The sequence below is a fragment of the Chenopodium album genome, chromosome 4 (assembly GCF_948465745.1).
Source record: "Chenopodium album chromosome 4, dcCheAlbu1.1, whole genome shotgun sequence".
In the NCBI taxonomy this organism is placed as follows: Eukaryota; Viridiplantae; Streptophyta; class Magnoliopsida; order Caryophyllales; family Amaranthaceae; genus Chenopodium; species Chenopodium album.
This window is the reverse complement of record NC_137837.1, coordinates 297564-320031: the sequence shown is the minus strand read 5'-3', so window position 1 is coordinate 320031 and position 22468 is coordinate 297564. Positions and strand designations below refer to the sequence as shown.

Below are 22468 nucleotides of genomic sequence, written 5' to 3'. Positions count from 1 at the left end.
GAAATTAATTTAATTATGGTTCAATTATTATATTTAATGTGATTAAACTTTTGGAATCGATTAAATGTGATTTAATTATGCTCAAAATAGCCATGAAGAGACCGAATTTTAGCCCTAATGTGCTCGAAATTTTCGAACCTCCTAACCCTAAATTTCGAATTTTTCGAAAATCCTAGCCCTAAAATATGATTTTTGTGCTTGATTTTGATTTAATTCGATTTATTTTATGATTCATAATTTTAATCGGATTGATTTATGCATAAAAGTGTTTTGTGTATGATCATCAATTTAATTTTAAAAGTTAGGATTAAATTGGGATTAATTTTATAAAGAACCCTAATTTTAAAATTGAATGTGATTTAATTTTAATCTTTTGGACTGATTTAATTTAATTTTAATAAGTGTTATTTTAATTAAATTAAAACACAAAAAAAAATTATTTTAGGTGGTCGGCAACCGCGGCTGGGTGGCGCAGCCATTGCGGCTGCCGACCAGGTGCCAGTCCGAGAGGGAGGAGGGAGGGCAGGCGGTCAGGGGTGGCTGTGGGAAGCAGCGTGCAAGCGTTGCACGGCTGTTGCCAAGGCTGCCAGAGCAGCTGCCCGCTGCTGTTATGGAAGCCAGCCACCGTGGCTAGCTTCGGCTAGCCAACCACGGTGGCCGGCGGTGGTGGCTTGCGGTTTTTCAAAAAAAAAATTATCCTATTTTAAATTTATTTCAAAATAATTATGAATTATTTTGGGATAAAATCAGTTTTATTTTGGATAAGATAAAATATTTTGAAAATATGATCTTTTATTTTAAAAGATAAAGTTGGTTTTATTTGATAAAATCTTTTATTTTAGGATAAAATCAAATATTCAAAAGTTGTTATATTTGATATTATCCATATTTGATATTTGATATTATCCATATTTAAAGTTGTTAAATTGGTAATTATCCTAATTAAAGTGGTTAATTTTGGATAAGACTGACTAGGATATTCTGAGCATATTCCAAAAGGATAATAATTGATTTAAATAATGTGATTATCCCATAATTAGATTATGATATAATTGATTTTAAAATTATTTGATTGGCTGGTAATTAGGATAGAATCTCCTAAATTTGTTAGGATAATCATGGAAGATTAAATATGATTTATCTTTCTAGATTAAAATATGATTTGATTCTATCTCATGACTAAATTAAATATACGATATTTAATGAACGGTTATGAATAATATATGATATTATCTAATTATGATTAAAATATGAGATTTTTTAGGAAATGCGTTGACTTTATTATGAACATTCGATGTTGTAGTTTAGACAAGCATGTTGAGTGATTTATTATATGGCACTCTTATAATATATGATATTATGTTGCTATATATAGACTAGTATGGCCCATAGATTCTTAAATACGATCTGCGCATCGTGATGTATTTTTGTAATCTAAATACGGTCTGCGTACCGTTAAGTATTTTTGTAACTTTTATTTAAAGTAAATAGAATATTTATTTAAGTAGTGTTAGTCCAAAGAAGCCCATGAAGTGAAGGCCTAAAGGAGCAAGTGGATGGAGATCCATGATGATTCAAGTGGGAGCATTTTTCATTTCTAGTTTTCTTAGGACTAAGGGGCCATACTATGTCATGTTTTATTGCATTAGTAGATTATGCATGTTAGATTTTATTTATGTTGATTGATGATGCGCTAGAGTTTACTAAATAATCACAACATAATAAATCTAGGTCCCAGTAATATTGAGATAGCTTTTCCAATTAAAAACCCGATGAAACCTTTGATATTTTATGATGGGTCATGCCTCAGCTGGGTGTCATATTATATCTTAGGGGAGTGGGGGTAAATCACGTTTTACACTTTTAATTGGTTATACTCAACAATGTTACCTAAAGAGTTTAGAACCTTGAAGCTAAGGGTAATAATTAAGCATGTGATGATTAATTATTCAACCAAGAGTTACAAGAGTTGTAATCAGTAAAGAGTTTACTCACCTTGAAAATGTAATAGTTGATGGTAGGGCCTCAGTCCGGTCAATTATTGCACAAATAAAGGATCTTGGAATCACTTAAATTCAATAGGGATCAATTAATTATTGAATAATGTGTTTTAAAGTTACTAAATGAATGCGTTTATGGTACTTTAATTTTAAATTAAACATAATTATTGAACTTTGCCTTATTTTGACATAGATGGGTAGCCGTAACCACAATGACAACAACGTTTACAACCTTCGACCATTCCTTGAGAAGGATAGGTTGACAGGGGAGAACTTTTCCACTTGGGAAAGAATGCTAAGACTTGTTCTGAAATCTGAGGGTAAAGAGGATATCATTGATACCCCATTAGCCATTACCAGGACCTCTGCCAGAAAATCCAACTGCGGTAGAGATCAAGAAGCACAAGGAAGCTCATGGCAGAGCTATACCTATCACTTGCTTAATGATTGCTACCATGGAACCTAGTCTTTAAAAGCGTTTTGAGGACCAGGATGCCTATTCAATCATGCAAGAACTCAAAGCTTTGTTTAAGAAACAAGCTAGAGTTGAAAGGTATGAGCTCCATCGTGAGATTCTGGATTGTAGGATGGAGAAGGGAGCCACAGTTCATGATCATGTTTTCAAAATGATCGGCCTAATTCAAAGTATAAAAAAACTGGGGCACCCATACAGTGATGATTTGGCAACAGACATCATTCTCCATTCACTACCAGAAAGTTTCAACCAGTTTATCATGAATTTCAACATGACTGCCACTGCAAAGACTATGAATCAATTGCATGCAATGCTGGTTAGTGCTGAGAAAAAAATCCCTAAGGAACCTAAGAAGGAAGTTCTTATGATTCAAAAGGGAAAGGGGTTCAAGAAGAAGGGGCAAAAGGCTAGTGCTAAGAGCAAGGGCAAGCAAGTTGCCAAGGCTCCTGAAAAGCCTAAGACGACTCCAAAGCCCAAGGCTGCAAGTGAAAGTGAATGCTTTTACTGCAAGAAGAAGGGACATTGGAAGCGAAATTGCCAGAAATACCATGACTTCCTCAAGAAGAATGGAGCATCAACCTCAGGTATAATGTTATAAACATTTTAACTTTCACTTAGGTATATGATACCAAGTTGCAGTGCTTAACATAGTGATGTTGTGCAGGAACTGCAAATAAGTGAAGCTAGCTTGGAAATGGAGCTTGAAGGTGCACTAGAAGTATTTGAGTGGCCAGAGATAGCTTCATAGTTTTAAATTTTGATTAGTTTATCATGATTTTAGAACAATTTTCAGTTTTGATGAGACAATATTTCGGTTTTCTTGTTTTGAATACTGAATTTGGTTTACTTGGCTTGGACAAGTGTTGATCCATGACCAAGGTAATAAATTGTTTTCATTTTGCTAGACATGAATTAATTTTGTTTTTAACATTGATATAAGTATATCACAAAATAAGATTTAGATGATTCAAAATACACTTACTTATAACAAAGTAAGGTTGGGTCACGTAAACCATTTGCATATCCAAAGTTTTGGATGGACTCTCATTCTTATATGATATGAATCACTTGAGAATTAGAAGTCATGCTTGATAAAAGTTAAAATGACCAAGTTGCCTTTTAGTAGAAAGGGTAAAAGAAGCTAAAATGACCTTTTGGTACTCATACATATGATGTATGTGAATCAATAAGTTCAAAGCTAGCAAAGGGATTTAACTATTTCATTGCTTTTACTAACGATTTAAGTAAATATATCGATAATTACTTAATGAAGTAAAGCTTGGAACAATTGAAAAGTTCAAAATTCCAAAAATGAAATGTAAAATCAGTTTGAGATAAACAATTTAACACCACAATATGATTGTTGTGATAAATATTTAACTCAAAAGGAATGATCATCTAAAGGGAATTTTTGAATTAATTCACAATCCATAAACATTACAATTAAATTGTATGTTTATGAAGAAGGAATCAAACTTTGCTTGCCATTGTTCGATCCAAGATTTAATGATTTACAAATATCGTTTTGAGGATATGCATTAGAACAACAACAATTGCGATAAACTAAACAAGAAACTTAACCAAAGCAGTAGAAAAGATGTCATAAGAGTTATGATTTGGAAATGTTCCAAAATTTATCTTTTCTAAACAGGATTAAGGGTTATGAAATCAATGTAAAATGTTTACAAAGATAACATAATACACCCTAAATCAGAAATGTAGTTCTTCATGGGTTTTTCTCATGGAAACTAAGAGGTATTATTCCTACAATCGCGTAGAAACAAAATGTTTGTTGCTCGCGATAATGTCTTTATAGAAATAATGTCTTCCTACAAAGCCAATTGGGAGTAAAGTTAGACCTTGATGAGATTCAAGACGAGCAACAAATGGATGTGGATAACACTACATCAGAGACGAAGGCATATGAAATCAGCTAATTTGATAAACCATATGTCGAAGCAAGCTAATTCCACTAGCGAGGCTTCTATCGTCCCACCAGAATGAAAGGCTTCAAAGAGTTGAAGAGAATAATTCTATTGTCTCTCATACCTATCGTAGGTTACTTGGGATCAAAACAAACAGTTTGTTGAAATTCTGAGAAAAGGTGGATTCTAAAATTTTCTCATTAGAATGGTTAGAATCCATGGCCTACAAGCAAGCTTTGGACAAATGCCAACTCAGGAAATGGCTTAAAGCTATGAAATCCAGCATGGACTCCATGTTTGTAAAAATGTGTTAGTCCATAATAGTCTTACAAATAGGGTCAAACCTATTAGTTGGGTAAGCCTATTTGGATTATTCTAGTAATGGATATCAAAATCACTTTCATGAAATGTTCTTGATGGTGAGAATGTATATGATACATCCTAAGAGTTTTGAAATCCAAAAATTCCTGGAAAGCTTTTCAAACTTCAGAAATCCATTTATGGATTGAAGTAAGCATTAAGGAGTTGGACCATTCGTTTTAATTAGGAAATCAAACAGTTTGATTTCCTTAGTAGAACAAAGGAATCTTGTAGAGACAAGAAGTTTAGTGGGAGAAATTGGTCTTCTTAGTCTAGTATGTAGTTGACATACAGTTCATATGAAATGATACATCAATGCTTGAATAAGTCAAGCAGTGGTCAGAAAGATTGTTTCTATATGAGAGACTTAGGAGATGTTGAGTACATATTGGGAATTAAGATCCATGAAGTGAATCTTGAAGAATTATTGGAATGAATCGAGAGACTTATGTTGATAAGGATCTTGACAAGTTCACGAAGCAAGACTCTAAGATAGGATATCTTCCCATGTTTCATGCTATTACACTCAGTAAAACTCAGTGCCCTCAAAAGCTAAAAGAGTTGAGTTGTATGGATAATGTACCTTATGCTTTTGCGTAAGGTTCATTATATGTGCCATGAAATGTACAATGCAAGATGTTGCATATGACTTGTGCATGTGTAGCAGAATTCAAGCAAAATCAGAATAAGCATATGGAGAATTACCAGGAACATATCCTTCAGTACTTGAGAAGCACTAAAAGGAATTCTTCTAGCTGTTGTGTTAAATGGTAATTTAAGCAAGTTGTCAAAAGGTTACACGAATGCAAGTTTTCCAAACAGGCAAGATGATTCTAGATGATGATCTAAATACATATTTGTGTCTGGATGGAAAAGGACAGTGAGCTTGAAGAGTTCAAAGCAGAGCATTTTTGCACACTCGATGTCGGAATTTGTGTATTAAACTATAGTGAGATAGTTACGGAGGAAGTTCGGATTAGAATGTCATGTGACTAAAGGGTTACCTTTGCCCAAGAACAAAGGAGCCAAAGTCATATCACAAATCCAAACAAAAGGATATGAGATATCACCTCAATTATGAGATCATTGACCAGCGGAAGGTCATGTTCTGCAAAGTTTTATTATCAGTGAGAAATCACTAAACCCCTTCCATGGACTAAGATATGAGAGTCATATTAAAGTCCTAGGATTGAAGCAAGTTATGTAATTTAAGTTGTATATGTTTTGAGAAAACATATTACATGAGAAATGCATTAATTTGCAGAATTATGTTTAAAATAGAAATTATTATTTCTCTTATTTAATTATGGTTTTGGAAATTAAATAAAATGTCCAAAATAATTATGAATTGATGGGCTCATCAGGTTGATGACCTGGTGAATTGAAACCCCACAGGTGAACAAAATTCATATATTATTTAAAGTTCCTAGTTCGAGATCATTAAAGTGGACATAAATGATTTCAATAAATGAACTAGCATGTAAGACTGATTGGATAGCGCAGTTTCATGGGCTATAGGGGCATAGTGATGCTCGGTCAATCACTTGGATATGCATGAATGATGCATGATCGAACTATTGACCTACTTTGAAGTTCAAGTATAGAGCTTCCGTATATATTAGTGGATTCCTTTGACATGAGTGGAACATTGATTTCATTCAATGGATGTTGTGACTGTGGTACACTCAAACGTCTAGCCGTAACTGGAGATTATAAAGGGTGTTTCCCGGTTATTTCAGAAGTTGAGTGGGAGTCATGTTACCACAAGATTGGATAGAGTCTACCTATTAAATAAGGAAATGTGTCATGGCCGCTTGAAGAGGGAGAATTCAGAAAATACGTGGCCGCGTTCAAATGCATTACACATTAATCATTTGGTTTTGTAATTCTAACTCAGATTTCAAGAAACGATTTGTAGATTAATATGATCTCGACATGTGATGCAATCATATTATCAAATCAACACATATATTGACTTAAGGAATTTGAATATTGCACCCTTGTCTCAGACAAGTGGGAGATTGAAGGAGTTATGTCTTCGTCGTGTGCAATTACTAGATATATAATTGGATCAAATTATGGAGATAATTAAGTTCGTACATTTGGGTTAGCGTTTTGCCATAGCTAGAGGTACTAACGATCTTTGGACTAGTAAAATAGCCCAAAGCCCAATTGGACGGATCCTATAAGGTCACACAAAGGGGCTAGATCGAGCATTAGAGGACGAGGCCCATCATGTCCCTCATCACTCTAGGTGGCCGGCCATGCAGGGGATTAAGAGGTTTTTGGGCTTCGTGCCCTAGTCTAATTATAATAAGATTATAAATAGACTAGATGCCTAGGTTTGCAAGGAAGTAAGGAATTAACTGATCAGTGTGATCAAACCCTAATTAGCAAACACGAAACCCAACCCCTCTCAAAGTCCTCTCTCTCACGGCTCTCTCCTCCTCCTAGGCGCCGGTGGTGTGTCGTGGTGGTGGTGGTTCGTGCGGTGGTCGGTTGTCCGTAAAGGTGGTGATCGCGGTTTTCCTCAATCACTCGACCAATCTAGTATTGGTGGACGGCTCGTTCGAATCTCGTGGACTAAGTAGAGGAGCAACGCTTGGGGCTCTATTCTCTCCCTGATTTGCCTGTCGAATAGCTTCGTGGAATTCACGCGTCAAAGGTATGATTATGTGTCTTGTGTGTTATGCATGTGATCTTGGGATTGGTACTTGATTGAATATGATTCATGTTTTTCCGCTGCGTAGTACCTATAAACTCCTATAATATCAACATCCCGGCAGTTAACGGTTCGTTTGCCATTAGTGTGGTTTTCTGTTTTTTTGGTTTTTAAAATCATATGATATAAGTCATATAATGAATAAAATTAGTCAAATTTATTAAACTCATGATAATTTTAAAAACTTACAACAGAAAAGTGAAAACACCTTTTCTTATTTCTTGTTTATTGTTTTAAAAAAACAATGACAAACAACTAAACAAGCCCTTAGTTGTATTGAATCTTATGCACCTAAAATTAATTTAAGTAGTACGTATATCTGCATTCAGAATAGTAAAGTAGAACGTTCGTTCGCGAAAGATAAAAGAGTAAAATTGATCCAAACAGAGTGGATACAACTCTACAGCACCTGGTAACATGATACTAATCATAATATTCTATTCCCTCAATCAGCGATTACAAAAATGGTGCCTTTATTATTTTTTTATTTTTAATTTTTTTTGGAAGAACTGCCATTATTAATTAATAATACACTAATACTCTTTTTAGATACGAGTAATAGTACGGAGTAATATTTTATTATTGCCTATATACTCCCATGCACGTGTGGTCCTCGCTTAATTTAGTATCTTAGGATTATGAATAAATTTAATTATAATTAGTTAGTTATTACGATGCCTTAATTAGTACTCTATATTATTATTGATTGACTAATGACTACATGCTAAACAGTGATTATGATTAACGATTATAAGTTGATAAATGCATGTGATTTGGTATACACTTGTATTTTACAGCTTACATAAGTTGGCAGTGACCAATGACCATTACAATACAGCAGTCAACAAGTGGGGCTCACATACTTAATACTGTCATTTAAAGCCAACTGCAAGTGGTCAGGAGTCTTATGGTTCATGGTCATTACTTCATCAGATGATAACAAAAGGCCCAATAAGCAATTTTCTGAATTCCAATCTCAAAAGGCCCAATTAAGTTCGGGCTTAACTTGTTCATTACACCCCACCAAATCGCTTCAATGGCCCAAACCTTTACCACATAATTATGCATTTATGATGTATGAGGTCTTATTATATTTATCTTGATATTCATTTTTAATACTTTGTATATACTACCTCCGGTCCGATTTACTCGCAACAAAGGGGTATTATTTGTGAGACATAAAATATTCCTTTGTTGCGAGTAAATTGGACCAGAGGTAGTATATAAATTATTATTATTATTATTATTATTATAAAATACAAGCGACACTTGTCATTACGAGAAAAGAATACTAGGAAAAGAAGGGGTAAGAGATCCAAGTGTGTGGATGGTGTGGTGTAAGTTAAAAAAAGGTAGAGGCGTAGAATAGTTGAGGTGTGAGATTATTGTTGGGTGAATGGGTGGTACTGAGTGGGGCTGAGGCCTCAGCTTCCTGATCTGTCCACATACCAGATGATGATGATGATGATACAGTAATAAGCCATTTATCTTTCTCATTCTCATTTGTCATTTCCTTTGGCATCTAATACATACAAATTACTTTTACTCTGTCTCAAAGAACCTGAAGACCTCCATTTGTAATATATAAACTAGAAATGGGAGAGGAGAAAAGCAGCACAGTATCAGTATGGAAGACAGTGAAGCCCTTTGTGAATGGAGGTGCCTCCGGTATGCTTGCTACTTGTGTCATTCAGCCCATTGATATGGTCAAGGTACCCCTTTTTATTTTAAATTTAAATATTGGTTTATTACATGATTAAGATTAATTACCCAATTAAGCAAGCTGACTGGATCTATAATGAAATAAAAACATAGGTGAGGATTCAGTTGGGACAAGGTTCTGCAGTCCAGGTGACTAAGAACATGCTACGTGATGAGGGTCTTTCTACCTTTTACAAGGTTAATTTCTTCTTCAACTCATATTCATTACCATCTCATCTACTTGTATTGTTTATACAGAGTACTATACTAGTAGTAGTGTCACACTCACTCGCTTTACAAACTAAGTACTGCTTATGCCAATATTTCACTACTTCAAACAAAAATCCCACATTATATCAGACTAATGCAGCTAATTAATTAAAAGAGTTGATGATCGATCTGTTATAAATCATGTCTGAGTACTCCTAACTGTGTAAACACATTGTATGTATGTTTGTGTATGTGAATCGATTGCTCAATAAATAACTACTCATATGACAAAGTGTGAGTATGGGATCAATCAATCAATCAAAGCCTTAATCCCAAAAGTGGGGTCGGCTAACATGAACCAAATATGATTATTCCGTGTAGTCATCAACATAAATTTTTCTCCTCCATCCCTTACGATCCAAAACTTCATCCTCACGTAAATCCATGCACTTCATATCCTTCCTCACTCCTTCCAACCAAGTCATTTTTGGTCTCCCTCTTCCTCGTTTAATCCCTCCATGATCCCACTCTTCCACTCTTCGCACCGGTGCACCCACGGGTCTCCGTCTTACATGTCCAAACCAACGCAGACGATTTTCCCTTAATTTATCTGCAATGTCTGCCACACCTACTTTCTTGCGAATAACCTCATTTCTGATTCTATCTCTTAAAGTGTTTCCACACATCCACCTTAACATGCGCATTTCCGTAACCTCCATCTTTTTAATATGCTCTTTCTTAGAAGCCCAACATTCTGTACCATAGAGCAACACTGGTCTTATGGCAGTCCTGTAGAATTTTCCCTTCAACTGTAGGGGAATGCTGCGGTCGCATAACACTCCCATGGCCGCTCTCCATTTAAGCCACCCTGACTTAATTCTGTGGGTTACGTCTTGATCAATGTCACCATTCTTCTGGATGATCGACCCAAGATACTTAAAACATTCACTCATGGTCAAATCCTTTCCATCCAAACTCACCACTTCATTGTTTGTCCCCCTCTGAGTGCCAAAACGACATACCAAATATTCAGTCTTACTCCGACTTAGCTTAAACCCTCTAGATTCCAACCTTTGCCTCCATTGCTCCAACTTAACATTAACCCCATCCTTAGTCTCATCCACCAAAACGATATCATCCGCGAACAACATACACCATGGAACCTCATCTTGAATTGGTCTAGTTAATTCATCTAGAACCGTTGCAAAAAGAAAAGGGCTTAATGCAGACCCTTGATGCAATCCGATTGTAATAGGGAAATCTTTTGTCAACCCTCCGCATGTCCTCACATTTGTTGACACATCCCGATACATATCCTTAACTAGGTCTACATACCTTCGTGGGATACCTTTCTTCAACATTGCCCACCAAAGTATCTCCCTTGGCACCTTGTCATATGCCTTCTCTAAATCAATAAAGACCATATGAAGATCTTTCTTCTTTACCCTATAAAACTCCATCATTTGTCTTATCAAATGGATTGCCTCCATAGTAGATCTCCCAGACATAAAACCAAATTGGTTATCTGAAATGCTTGTGTATGCCCTCAACCTTTGTTCAATCACCCTTTCCCACAGCTTCATAGTGTGGCTCATAAGCTTAATTCCTCGGTAGTTAGAACAATCTTGAGCGTCTCCTTTGTTTTTATAAACCGGGACCAAGGTGCTCTTCCTCCAATCTTGTGGGATCCTTGTAGCCGTCCATATCTTGTTGAAAAGGTTTGTTAACCAATCAATACCAATCTTACCCAAACACCTCCACACCTCTATCGGTACCCCATCAGGGCCAACTGCCTTCTTAGGTTTCAACTTCCTCAGTGCAATCTCCACCTCTACTCTCCTAATCCTTCGCACATACTCCATGTTGATTTCTTCATCACTCACAGAGGTATCTCCTATCACAACTCCATTACTTCCATTAAATAATTCATCGAAGTACCCCTTCCACCTGTCCTTGATGTCCTCCTCTTGCACTAGGACCATTTGGTTCTTATCTTTGACACACTTCACCATGCCAATATCCTTCCTTGCCTCTTGTCTTCTCTTTGCCATCTTATAAATGATCCTTTCTCCCTCCTTGGAATCAAGTTTTTCATAAACCTCCTGATATGCCTTTTCTTTCGCTTGACGAACAGCTGCCTTTGCCTTACTCTTAGCCTTCTTATACGCTGCAAAGGTTTCATCACTCCTACATTTTCCTAAGGCTTGATAGCATTCCCTTTTTTGCTTAATTACTGCTTTCACCTCTTCATTCCACCACGAAGTATCTCTCTGTATCGAAGTTCTTCCCCTTACTTCCCCTAAGACCTCTTTGGCCACTCTTAGGAAACAGTTCTTCATTCGTAACCAAGTCATGTCCGGATCCACCTCTCCATCCCAATCCGCTTCTTCAATTACCTTTTCTGTAAAAACCTTAGCCTTTGCATCCCTTAGGGTCCACCATCTTATCCTCGGTTCTTCTTGTCTAACTTTTTTCTTCGCCTTCTCTTTCAGACGAATAGTCATTACCAGTAGCCGGTGTTGGGTGACCACACTTTCCCCTGGGATAACCTTACAGTTTAGGCAACTTTGTCTATCTATGCTCCTTGTGAGCAGGAAGTCTATTTGAGTTGCATTTGCTCCACTCCGAAAAGTTATCAAGTGTGAATCCCTCTTCTTAAACCAAGTATTAGCCAAAATTAAATCATATGATTGGGCAAAATCCATAATAGCTTCACCACCGGCGTCCCTCTGCCCATACCCAAAGCCTCCATGGACACTCCCATAGCCATCTCGGCTCGCCCCAACGTGCCCATTTAGATCCCCTCCAATATATAACTTCTCTGAGTGGTGGACACCCTGTACCACCTCGTCTAGATCCTCCCAAAATTGTCGTTTCTCTTCCGCATCTAAACCCACTTGGGGAGCATAAGCACTGATAACATTCACAATCTCCTTGCCACATAGCAACTTCAGCCTTATCAACCTATCGTTCTTCCGATAGACCTCGATCACCTCTTTTGCCAACCTCTCCTCGAGAACCACACCAACTCCGTTCCTAGCTCCACCATTCCTTGTCCTGTGGCTCGTTTCTTGCCCAACATACCATACCTTATACCCCAAAACCAAGCCTCGAACTCCTTCTCCTGTCCATCTTGTCTCTTGGAGGCACATGATGTTCACGCGTCGTCTCTTCATTACTTCTACCACTTCTGCTGATTTTCCCGTAAGAGACCCCACATTCCAAGAACCAATCCGCAAACTAAATTCCTTTCTCCCACGCTCCCTCCTGGTCCCAACTCCAGGCCCTTGCTCATTTGACACCACACTCGGGCAATGTGGCGCGTCGCTTCTGGGCGACGACCTAGCAACCCTTGCATACTTATCACTGCACCCGGGTCTGGGAAGTGCAGCGCGTCGCTCAGTAGGGAACGCCCCAATGGCACGCCCTTGCTCATTTGACACCACACTCGGGCAATGTGGCGCGTCGCTTCTGGGCGACGACCTAGCAACCCTTGCATACTTATCACTACACCCGGGTCTAGGAAGTGCAGCGCGTCGCTGAGTAGGGAACGCCCCCACGAAAATATCTGTTTGGCTCATGTCATTGGATGTGACGAAGTTTTATACTGGCTGTCACTGGCCTACCGCAACCCTCCTCCTTTATCCAGGCTTGGGACTGGCAGCGGGGAACCCACTGGCGGAGTATCATAGGATGTGAGTATGGGATCGGATATAAATAAAAATATATGTGACAAATTGTGAGTATCATAGGGATGGTATTGTTGGAAGGATTGAAGGAATTAGTGTATGATATAAAATGCTTACTTTGATATGGATTCTTCCCACCGCAATGATCGATGCGTGCACTACATTTGCATCAGGAAGTTGAACATACACGTACTATTTATGGATTACTTAGTTAGGATACTACAATTATATCATGCTTAGCTTTAGTTTCTGTTATCCAACTTCTGTATAAAATCCAGTGTAAATTAAACTATTAACGTGACAACTAATTCCAGGGGTCATATTACAGCCTTCTCTTAATGTAACCTAATTACAAGTTTACATCCCCTGCTTCAATTCAGTTGAAACTTGTATGTGGTACATAATCGTAACAAGTAGAAGAAGAAAGAATACGTTTCTGTTACCAAAATCTACTCCTTACCCTATTAGCCTAATTTTTAATGCACTACTCATCATAATTTTTGTACTTTTATTTTGGAGGCTACAGGGTCTATCCGCAGGTTTGCTAAGGCAAGCCACTTATACAACTGCCCGTCTTGGATCTTTCAGGTCAGTCTCTCGTTTTCCAGCAGTCCGTCGTCTTTTGCTGAATTAAACTTCTCTCTTTACTCATTCCTCTGCCAAGCAGCAAGCAAGTCTTAGATGAGCCATAGCATAGTACTACTCATTTTTTGTTGTGTCTGAAATGACTGACCACCTAACTCCACCCCCCAACATAGCCTGTTTCACTTGTTTTTCATTATAATTAGGATTTTGACCAACAAAGCACTTGCTGCTAATGACGGGAAGCCTCTACCCCTATATCAAAAGGCTTTGTGTGGTTTGAGTGCTGGTGCTATTGGAGCATGTATTGGTAGCCCAGCAGACTTGGCGCTGATCCGCATGCAAGCTGATGCAACCTTACCACTGGCACAACGGCGTCACTACAAAAACGCATTCCATGCACTTGTCCGTATTGTTGCTGATGAAGGGGTTTTGGCACTATGGAAAGGAGCTGCCCCTACAATCGTCAGAGCCATGGCGCTTAACATGGGTATGCTTGCCTCCTATGACCAAAGTGTCGAATTTTTCCGGGATTCCCTTGGTTTAACAGAAACTTCCACGGTGTTAGGTAAATTACTTGGTCACCAACTCTATGATCTGATCTACATATTTAGTTGAATCCCATATACAGTACAGTATGTAGTAACTTCCAATTTTTATTGCTATATATTGGTTCAGGAGCCAGTGCAGTGTCTGGTTTCTTTGCCTCGGCCTGCAGTTTGCCATTTGATTATGTTAAAACACAAATACAAAAAATGCAACCAGATACAGAGGGCAAGTACCCTTATACAAGTTCATTAGATTGTGCCATGAAGACCTTGAAATCTGGGGGGCCACTCAAATTCTATACCGGCTTCCCTGTTTATTGTGTTCGAATTGCACCCCACGCTATGGTGAGTTACTAACTTCTTCACACCTCCTCCCAGGGACGAGTGCCTCTTTCTGCACAAATCCCTTTCCTTCATCTTCATCGCATTGCGTTTGATTAGTTATACTAAGCTAAGTTGGCAAACTGCGTCTAATTTGCTGTGCAATTTTATGCAGTTGACCTTGATTTTCCTCCATCAAATCCAGAAGTTTGAGACTTCCGTGGGACTGTAATACCTATGCATTTATGATTGACATGATTGAAGGGTTGAAGGAGGGTTGAAGCGACAGTTCCAGCACTTTTGCTGTCTCAACATTTCTGCTCCTCGGAGTTTCAAAGATGAGACTGCCAAGTAATTTGAAGGAAAATAAATAGTACTTCGTATGATATATAATAGGATACCTGCAGCATGGATCTTTCCGCAATTCACAGTTTAGTCTTTTGCTTATAAATTATAGAATAATCATGTTCTGTGCTGCTTGTAACAAGGATTGAGTCATGACCTTCCTTTTTTCACATTCTGACCCCTTATTCTGGTGCTCATTCCTCAACAATGTACAATCATATGTTGGACAACATAGCACTTTGCCGTGTAATAACTTTATACTACTGCTAAAGTGCAAAACGTATCATTTGAAACACTAAATATTATCTGTAACAACCTGAACACCATGCATGTGTATTTACAGAATTTGAATAGGCAACATGTTCATATACAAGGTGCCCAGAAATATGCTGAAATAAAATTGATTATTCTAAATCGCCCAAGTTTTTAAAAAAAATAAATAAATCCATACAGCTAATAACAAAAACAAATCACTCGGAAATAAGAAGCCAAAATTAACGCTAATATAAGCATATAACAGCAAAATCCTTCAAACAATAAGCAGAAGGAAAAAAAAAAAAAAGAGAGAGAGAGAGAGAATTTTACATGGAAAAGCAAAACATTTCCACTGTGAATCACCAATAGATACGCAGATTATTCAAGCTTGTCTATATCATGTTACGGAGTAACATTTTGTCACAATAGAACATTCCTAAATCTTCACAATGAATATCTTCATAGTAAGATGTTGTATGCCAAATTTCAGGATGTACACATTACTACTTTGCCCTGCAAAGAATAAGCAACAATTAGTGCCATACATGACATTAAATCCTCAAGCGTACATAAAAAAACCTTCCATATCATCAATTTGACATCCAATTTGGAATCTTGTCAATGTAGAACTCTGAATCATGAATTTAATTTTTTTTTTTTTAAACAAAATAATTCTTGGTATTTGAAGTAGAAAATTTAAGATCGGGACTCAAGAACAAGAGATCCACTCATCCACATTCCACACACCTCAGATCAGAGGTAAGCAGTAGCACGCTTGCCTCTTTAACCATTAACTGTTGTCATATAAGTGCTAGTTGGATCGCTAAAATGACTAAACATATGTTAACAAAACATTTTTAACTTCAAATTCAAAATTGTTGTGGATGTCAATTAGCTGTATTAGTTAAAGTCTTGGTGGGTGCTACCAAATCTTGTCTACATAGTACATACTAGCCTATATGGTTCTTTCTACACCAAAAATGACTTTAAAAGTGTTCAAATTAAGCGTCAATGGTTCACATATGAATCAACTGGTTGTGCACACATGAACTCAAAGCCCATCAATCAAGTATTGTCTCCTAATACATGGAGGCACAACCCCACTAATTCCATAACAGCTGAAAATCAGTTGAAAGCTTTATGGATGATCTGCATTCCTTCTCCCAAATATATATTTTTCTACTGCAAGTCCCACAGCATGCAATTATAAAGACATTTTATCAGGTTAAACAGGTTCCAATAACAGATGAGGAAAGTTAAACTATCTAGTAAATCACATATCTTGGAAGGCCTAAAGCTGTTTGGTAACTTCAGTTGTAATAGGTTTTACATCCCAAAAGTCCTAGTACTTTTGTCAAACAAATAAATGAGGAGTTTGCTACCTTCCCACTGTACAACTTCCGGCAAATTTCATGCCTACCACTATTAAGAATACAGTCGTTTGATTGAACCTTATATGAGCAGTATCATTGGTAACCAAGATATCAAGTACACAAGGAATCTTGGAGCTATAATGCATTTAGATTTTAAGAAGCAATCCCTAAAAGCAAGACAACTACAAGATGGGAATATGAGATAATTACAAAACACTCCCTAGTCCGTAGTCCCTATTAATATAACAACTAATGTTTCAACATACAAGTATCAGTTTAATGTAAAATTTCTCTACCATGTACCTACAAGGCTACAATGTCATTAATAGAGTTTAAACTCCATAAAATTTTAAATAGGATACAAGATTGTCTTTGTCAAGTCAATGTTTGCTGCATGTTAAATATTCTATTTTGATGCGTGAGGTTAGTCAATGAGAATATTCTTCTAGGGGCTTCTAGGGCAGATAATGTAACAAGAAAAATCTATTGCCTAAAAATATCACCTTTATAAAAATTACGTCAAGCGAACTGCCAATAACACAGAGAAATGGAAAAATTCAAAGGAACATTCATGCCAAAATTTGGGCAATTGTAACGATGTCACCTTGTAATATAAGAATCATCTGCAGTATTCACGACGATTGCATCGCCAGTCACAATGAATGGAGGAGCCTGGATTTAAAGAGATTAGGTAAAATGGTGAATCAAATGCAAGCCTGTCTTATAAAAACAGCAAAGAAATAAACAAGAGTACAAGACAATAGAAAAGGCAGAATATAAGCTGAGATGCAAGGGAATTGGACTTGAACAAGAAAAAACATTATATATTGACTTAGGAACTTTATAAAACTAATGTAAGAATCAATTATAAATCACATCATAATTTAAGCAAGAGTCATATCTAGCAAGCATCTTTCGAACCCATTTGGTAATAACCTCTAATTGCTTAATTCTAATTGGATTAAAGTCCATTAGACCAATGGAGAAGCTCACAGATAACACAAATAGTATGTCATTGACCATATTGATTTAGTATCCTAGGCAGCCTAGCAACATTCATGCCAACAGATGAACCATCATCATTAATCATAATCAGCAAGACAGCATATTATCCCCAATTAGAAAGGAGAAGAACCAAAATCATAACACAAAGGCTCAAACATGATTAATTATTATGTAAAATAGTACCCAGTATAGATGTGATCATTGACATGACACAGGGGCATAGCCTTAGTGCCCAAAAAAATTCATTAATTCTCAACAACGAAAGTTTGTTCTACATTAATTGATACTAATTCTTAACCAGGTTGTAGTTTTTAGTGACAAAATGAGAGAAGGCTTAAGTTTGATGCATTAAATTTAACAGCGCCTTTTTTTTTTGGAAACAGTTATCTGAAATTCATATGCCTCACATTTGAATTAAATTGTAATTCAAATTCACAAATCTAAATGTCATAAAGATATTAGAATTAGAAATGAAAATAAAATGGGAAATTCTCAATGGTAACCCTAAACAATTGCTACACTGAAATGGTAAGTCTTGTTTTTATTTATTTCACAAAATGACCCTAATTATAATTTTTTTTCTCACCTATGACATTAGAAGCAAGAGGTCGACGACATAATCTCTAAAAGAATCCAAAGGTCGATACAAATGTCAACGTGGGAGCGGGAAAGCTACCCAAAACCACAAGGCCGAGGTATCATATTAATGTATCCTAACATCAGAGAAAAACTAATGTAACTAAAGCACTTGTGCACTCCCTTGGATCAGTGAGTCAGGGACAGAAAATTAGGAATGGGCTAGAGGCCACTTCAGCATAGGTCATGCTCCATAATGAATTAATGATTCCAATATATTGTCCCCAATTCAACCGTAAGCTCTTAACCGTAAGCTTGGGAAACAAAATATGCAGCCTAAGCTCTTAACCGTAAGAGGCAAGGAAGTACAGTTTAATCTAATTACCCTTATACCCAACACTTGATCTATTAGTGGTATAAAAAAATTCTCATATGTTATGTTTCTTTGAACCTGCTATGATTTGAAGCTGCCACAAAAAAAAAAAGTCACTAACTCTACAGTATAAGGCTATAAGCCTATCAATCAAAAAATAAAAACAATATATATTTACTTACAAGAACTGTCAGGCCATTATCCAGTAAAACCTTTTTGTACCTGCAAAAGAGCAAGCCAAGAAAGAAATAATTAAGTCTACAAAAGAGTGAGAAAAGAGAGCATATTAAAGCTTTTTGAAGGCAACATATAAAAAATCATAGCACTTTTTTTCCTACCATAGTAGAGTTCAAAAGTCAATCTGAAAATAGGTTATACTAAAGATACTTACAAAAGGTGCATGTTCACAAATAAGTACAGTGCACCACAGTAAAAAAATGAACTAGTGGAAGAATAAAACTGACAGTAGTCACAGTACCACGACTTCTGCCTTCTATCCTTTCACTGAAATAACATTAGTGAGCCATTAATAATGCACTTATTGAATGAGATACTAGGAATACAAACATGCAGCAACAATTTCAACACAGTTGCTACTCATCATTATATGCAGAATTTCATAATTTTAAGATCAAAGCACCCATATTAATTGTATGTAAGGAATCATCTAATGGCAGGATGAAAAGTCCATCAACCTCATTAATCTAGAATTTGAAAGTCAATTTAACATAGCCCACGGGAAATCTGATATTTAACGGTGCTTGACCAGTAGTTAATTTGCTTTTAGTGTTTTAGTGTTTGGTATAAAGTTGTATTACTCTTATACCTTTTTTTTGAAGTAAAACTCTTAATTATTAATAACAATAAAATAAAATAACAAACAAGCAAGAAATTCAACTTGATTCTCTCTTTGCAAATAACCTAAACAGATAAACATGAATGAGAAACTTAACTACTGATGTAAGACAAAAGACACAAGGCTAAAAACTGAGCATAAAACTAGTCGGGGAAAAGTTTATATAGAAAAGTCAAGATCAGTAGAAGCATACTGAGGATTCACAGAGAGGCCCTTCATAGGAGCTTGAGCTTCAACAACTGTGCATGTAACACGATAAGGTACTGTTGTGGACATCGGTCTCCCGTCATAATACTGCACTCTAACTGTCATATCCTCTGCATCATCAAATGAACATATCATGGATCTATGGATAATGATCGTAGAAAAATGAGTGATGTTCTTTTACAGATGACTTGAGAAATTTTGTAAAGGAAATTAGGGGCCTTAAAGGGAAGTAATGAATGTCTGCAGTACATAGCTAATATCAGATGCATACTATTCATCCTTGATAAATTTAGTTAGCTAATTTAATTAAAAATGAATAACCATAACAAAGGCTATGAAGAAAGTGAATGAGAAAAGAATGGTGAAGATAAAGGAGATGATATGAGGAACACAGCACAGTTAGATTGTATAGCAGGTGAGGAAGGGGAAAAAAACAAAGCACCTTTGAGGTAGACAGCATTTTTTCCAAACAATTCTTTTGGGACCTCTAGCTGTTCAAATGTTTCAGGGCTGATGCAAGCACAAGAGAGCAAGCAGTTATAAGTAGTGTAGTTGGATAATAAGAGTTAAAAGGGTTAGGCACACTGACTCTGTCAAGACTACCAAATCTCCCTCAGAGTACAAGTACTGGAAAGTCTTCTCTTCAACATATACCCCTGCAGAAATCCTGAGTGAGTGTCGGGGTCCTAAAATGTAGACAGATAGAGAGTAAGATGCGTACTTTCAAGGGATTCATCGGTACGGAATCTTTCAGTAACTTTGTTACCAGTGTCGACATCGCGAAGCTCAACCTGACAGACATCAGTAGAGAATCCAATGAATGAATGAATGAATGAGTGAGTGAAAGAAAGCATCAATGATGAACCTGAATGGAGGCCCCTCCTCTGCCATGCTGAGTGTGTTGTGCTTTGATAACCTGAAGAAAGAAGGAATGATACTCCTGCTACTCGGTAATAATGATAACATGGAGAATGAAAAGAAAAAGAAGAGAGTACCTGGTAAATGCGGCCTGATAAATAACAATAGAGAGAAGACAGGCGGAATTAGAGTGGAATGGTAGAGGTAGCAGCAACAATTAAGTGGAGAAATAAACTACCTTTTCTTTGGACAATGTTCCCCGTCCTCACCTGCAAACATCATTCAACTAGTTGATGAATCATAAATGATAAATGGGATTAATAAACATCGAATCAAAGCTAAGTACCTCGGAGCCGGCCACTTTCACGCCGCGACGCTGATTAACAGAATTGCCCAACCCCATCCATGTCGTCGTTGATGATGAATTGCCAAATCGTGCCGTCGTCACTAGGGTTCGTTCCACCAACATTGATGCTTTCTTATTATTCATTTTCGCACTGTAACTATAACTATAACTACATCGCCACTGCCGTACCAGGGTTTTCAATTTCTGCATTTTCACTCCGCCTATTCCTTTTCTCTCTCACCCCTTCTCCTTCCCCTTTCCCGACTACTATTTTTCTCTCTCTTTCTTTCTTCAAATACTACTAACACACCAAATTCGTTTTTTAATAGTATTAGATAGAAATAAATATTATTTACCAACTTAATCAACGAGTTTCCACTCAGCTTGTTTGATGTATCAACTACATTAATCTCCTACATACGAACAAATCACTCCATGAGTTTTCGATATTGGATCCAAATATCTTCAAAATTGAATCAATTTCGGGTCTGTTCATATTTACTTAATTTCAGTTCACTTCAGCTCTTAATTTTCCTCTCTCATAAAATATTCATTTTAGCTCAATTCAGTTCAATTCAACTCCAATCAGTTCAGTTCAGCTCAGTTCAGTAAATGTGAACAGACCCTTCAAGTATTATAGGCTTATAGCCCAAATTGGCTAATAATGGATATTTTTGAACTTGATAAAATTATGAATCGATAAATATTTTATTGGTTCTCTAAAGGCCTCCAGAAGTGTAATTGTTGTTTAAAATCATTTTATTCGTGTTTTTTGACCCGCCTCTGATAATTATGTCGTATTTAGCCCCTTATATCTTGAGTTGGCCTTGTTGTCCTAACTTGTTTAGCATTGCTTTGCCTTAGTTTGTCCCTCAATTTTCATACCCCTCATGGCACACACATTGCTAATTTTTTTTATTATTATTAAAATCTGTGTAAAGCACACATTGCAAGTGGAAAATATTACGTAGTATAATCTTAGTTTGAAATATGATATAAAGATATATATATGTGTGTGTGTGTGAGAGAGAGAGAGAGAGAATGTTGCATATTTTCAAGTCTTGTTTGGTTGACAATATGGTGAAGTAGAAATTCATGGGATTTGATAGATTGAGAAGTTGTTTGGTTGACACTTAATAGAAAAATGGAAGAAGTGCTTTTCCAAAAAAAAAAAAAAAAAAAAAAAAAAAGTGGAAATTCATGGAAATTTCAACTTCTCTTAAAACAAGGGAATTAAATTACCAAGCCCTCCTTGGTCAATCAAAATTCATGAGAATTTTGAATTCTTAATTGTCAACCAAATGACAGGGTAAAGTCGTATCCCCTAATCAAAAGTAATTCCTAAATCCTCTAACTAACGTAGATAGGGAAGTAGGGTCGAATCCATAGGGAAACAAGTCTTTTTACTCCTAATTAATTATTATAATCTAAATTATCTAAGTAACCAATATTTATATTTGAGTATGAAACTAAACTACAAAGAATAGGAATAGGGAGAAAACAGTATATAAAAGGATCTAGGGCATAGGTTCACCAATAAATAATACTCCAGGGTAAAACATAGTAATCAATTATTGACATTGCATAAATAACATAATTAACAGTATCTCGCAATTTATTAATCAACATAGATCTAACAGGCTCTCGCAATTTACTAGATCTAAGTTCTTATTGAAAATAGCCTTTAATATCAAATTAACATCTGCTCGATTCATCAATTTAATATTGCTATACTTTTACA

At 36.4% G+C, this 22468-nt stretch overlaps 2 protein-coding genes across 2 annotated transcripts; one reads left to right on the top strand and one right to left on the bottom strand.

Moving 5' to 3' along the window:
* The first annotated feature begins 8905 nt into the window (after positions 1–8905).
* On the top strand, positions 8906–15178 carry LOC145628346 (mitochondrial dicarboxylate/tricarboxylate transporter DTC-like). Its single transcript, XM_081680630.1, has 6 exons — positions 8906–9194; positions 9298–9381; positions 13609–13670; positions 13871–14232; positions 14343–14557; positions 14709–15178. The coding sequence occupies exons 1-6, from the start codon at positions 9078–9080 to the stop codon at positions 14763–14765; spliced, it is 897 nt and encodes a 298-aa protein (XP_081536756.1). The 5' UTR covers positions 8906–9077; the 3' UTR covers positions 14766–15178.
* A 104-nt stretch (positions 15179–15282) lies between these two features.
* Positions 15283–21048, bottom strand: LOC145628347 (uncharacterized). Its single transcript, XM_081680631.1, has 11 exons — positions 20728–21048; positions 20620–20650; positions 20519–20532; positions 20389–20439; positions 20245–20314; positions 20113–20179; positions 19966–20033; positions 19510–19633; positions 18643–18682; positions 17111–17178; positions 15283–15646 (listed from the first exon to the last, which is right to left on the bottom strand). Exons 1-11 carry the CDS (start codon positions 20935–20937, stop codon positions 15637–15639), a joined length of 753 nt encoding a protein of 250 aa, XP_081536757.1. The 5' UTR covers positions 20938–21048; the 3' UTR covers positions 15283–15636.
* Between the last annotated feature and the right edge of the window lie 1420 nt (positions 21049–22468).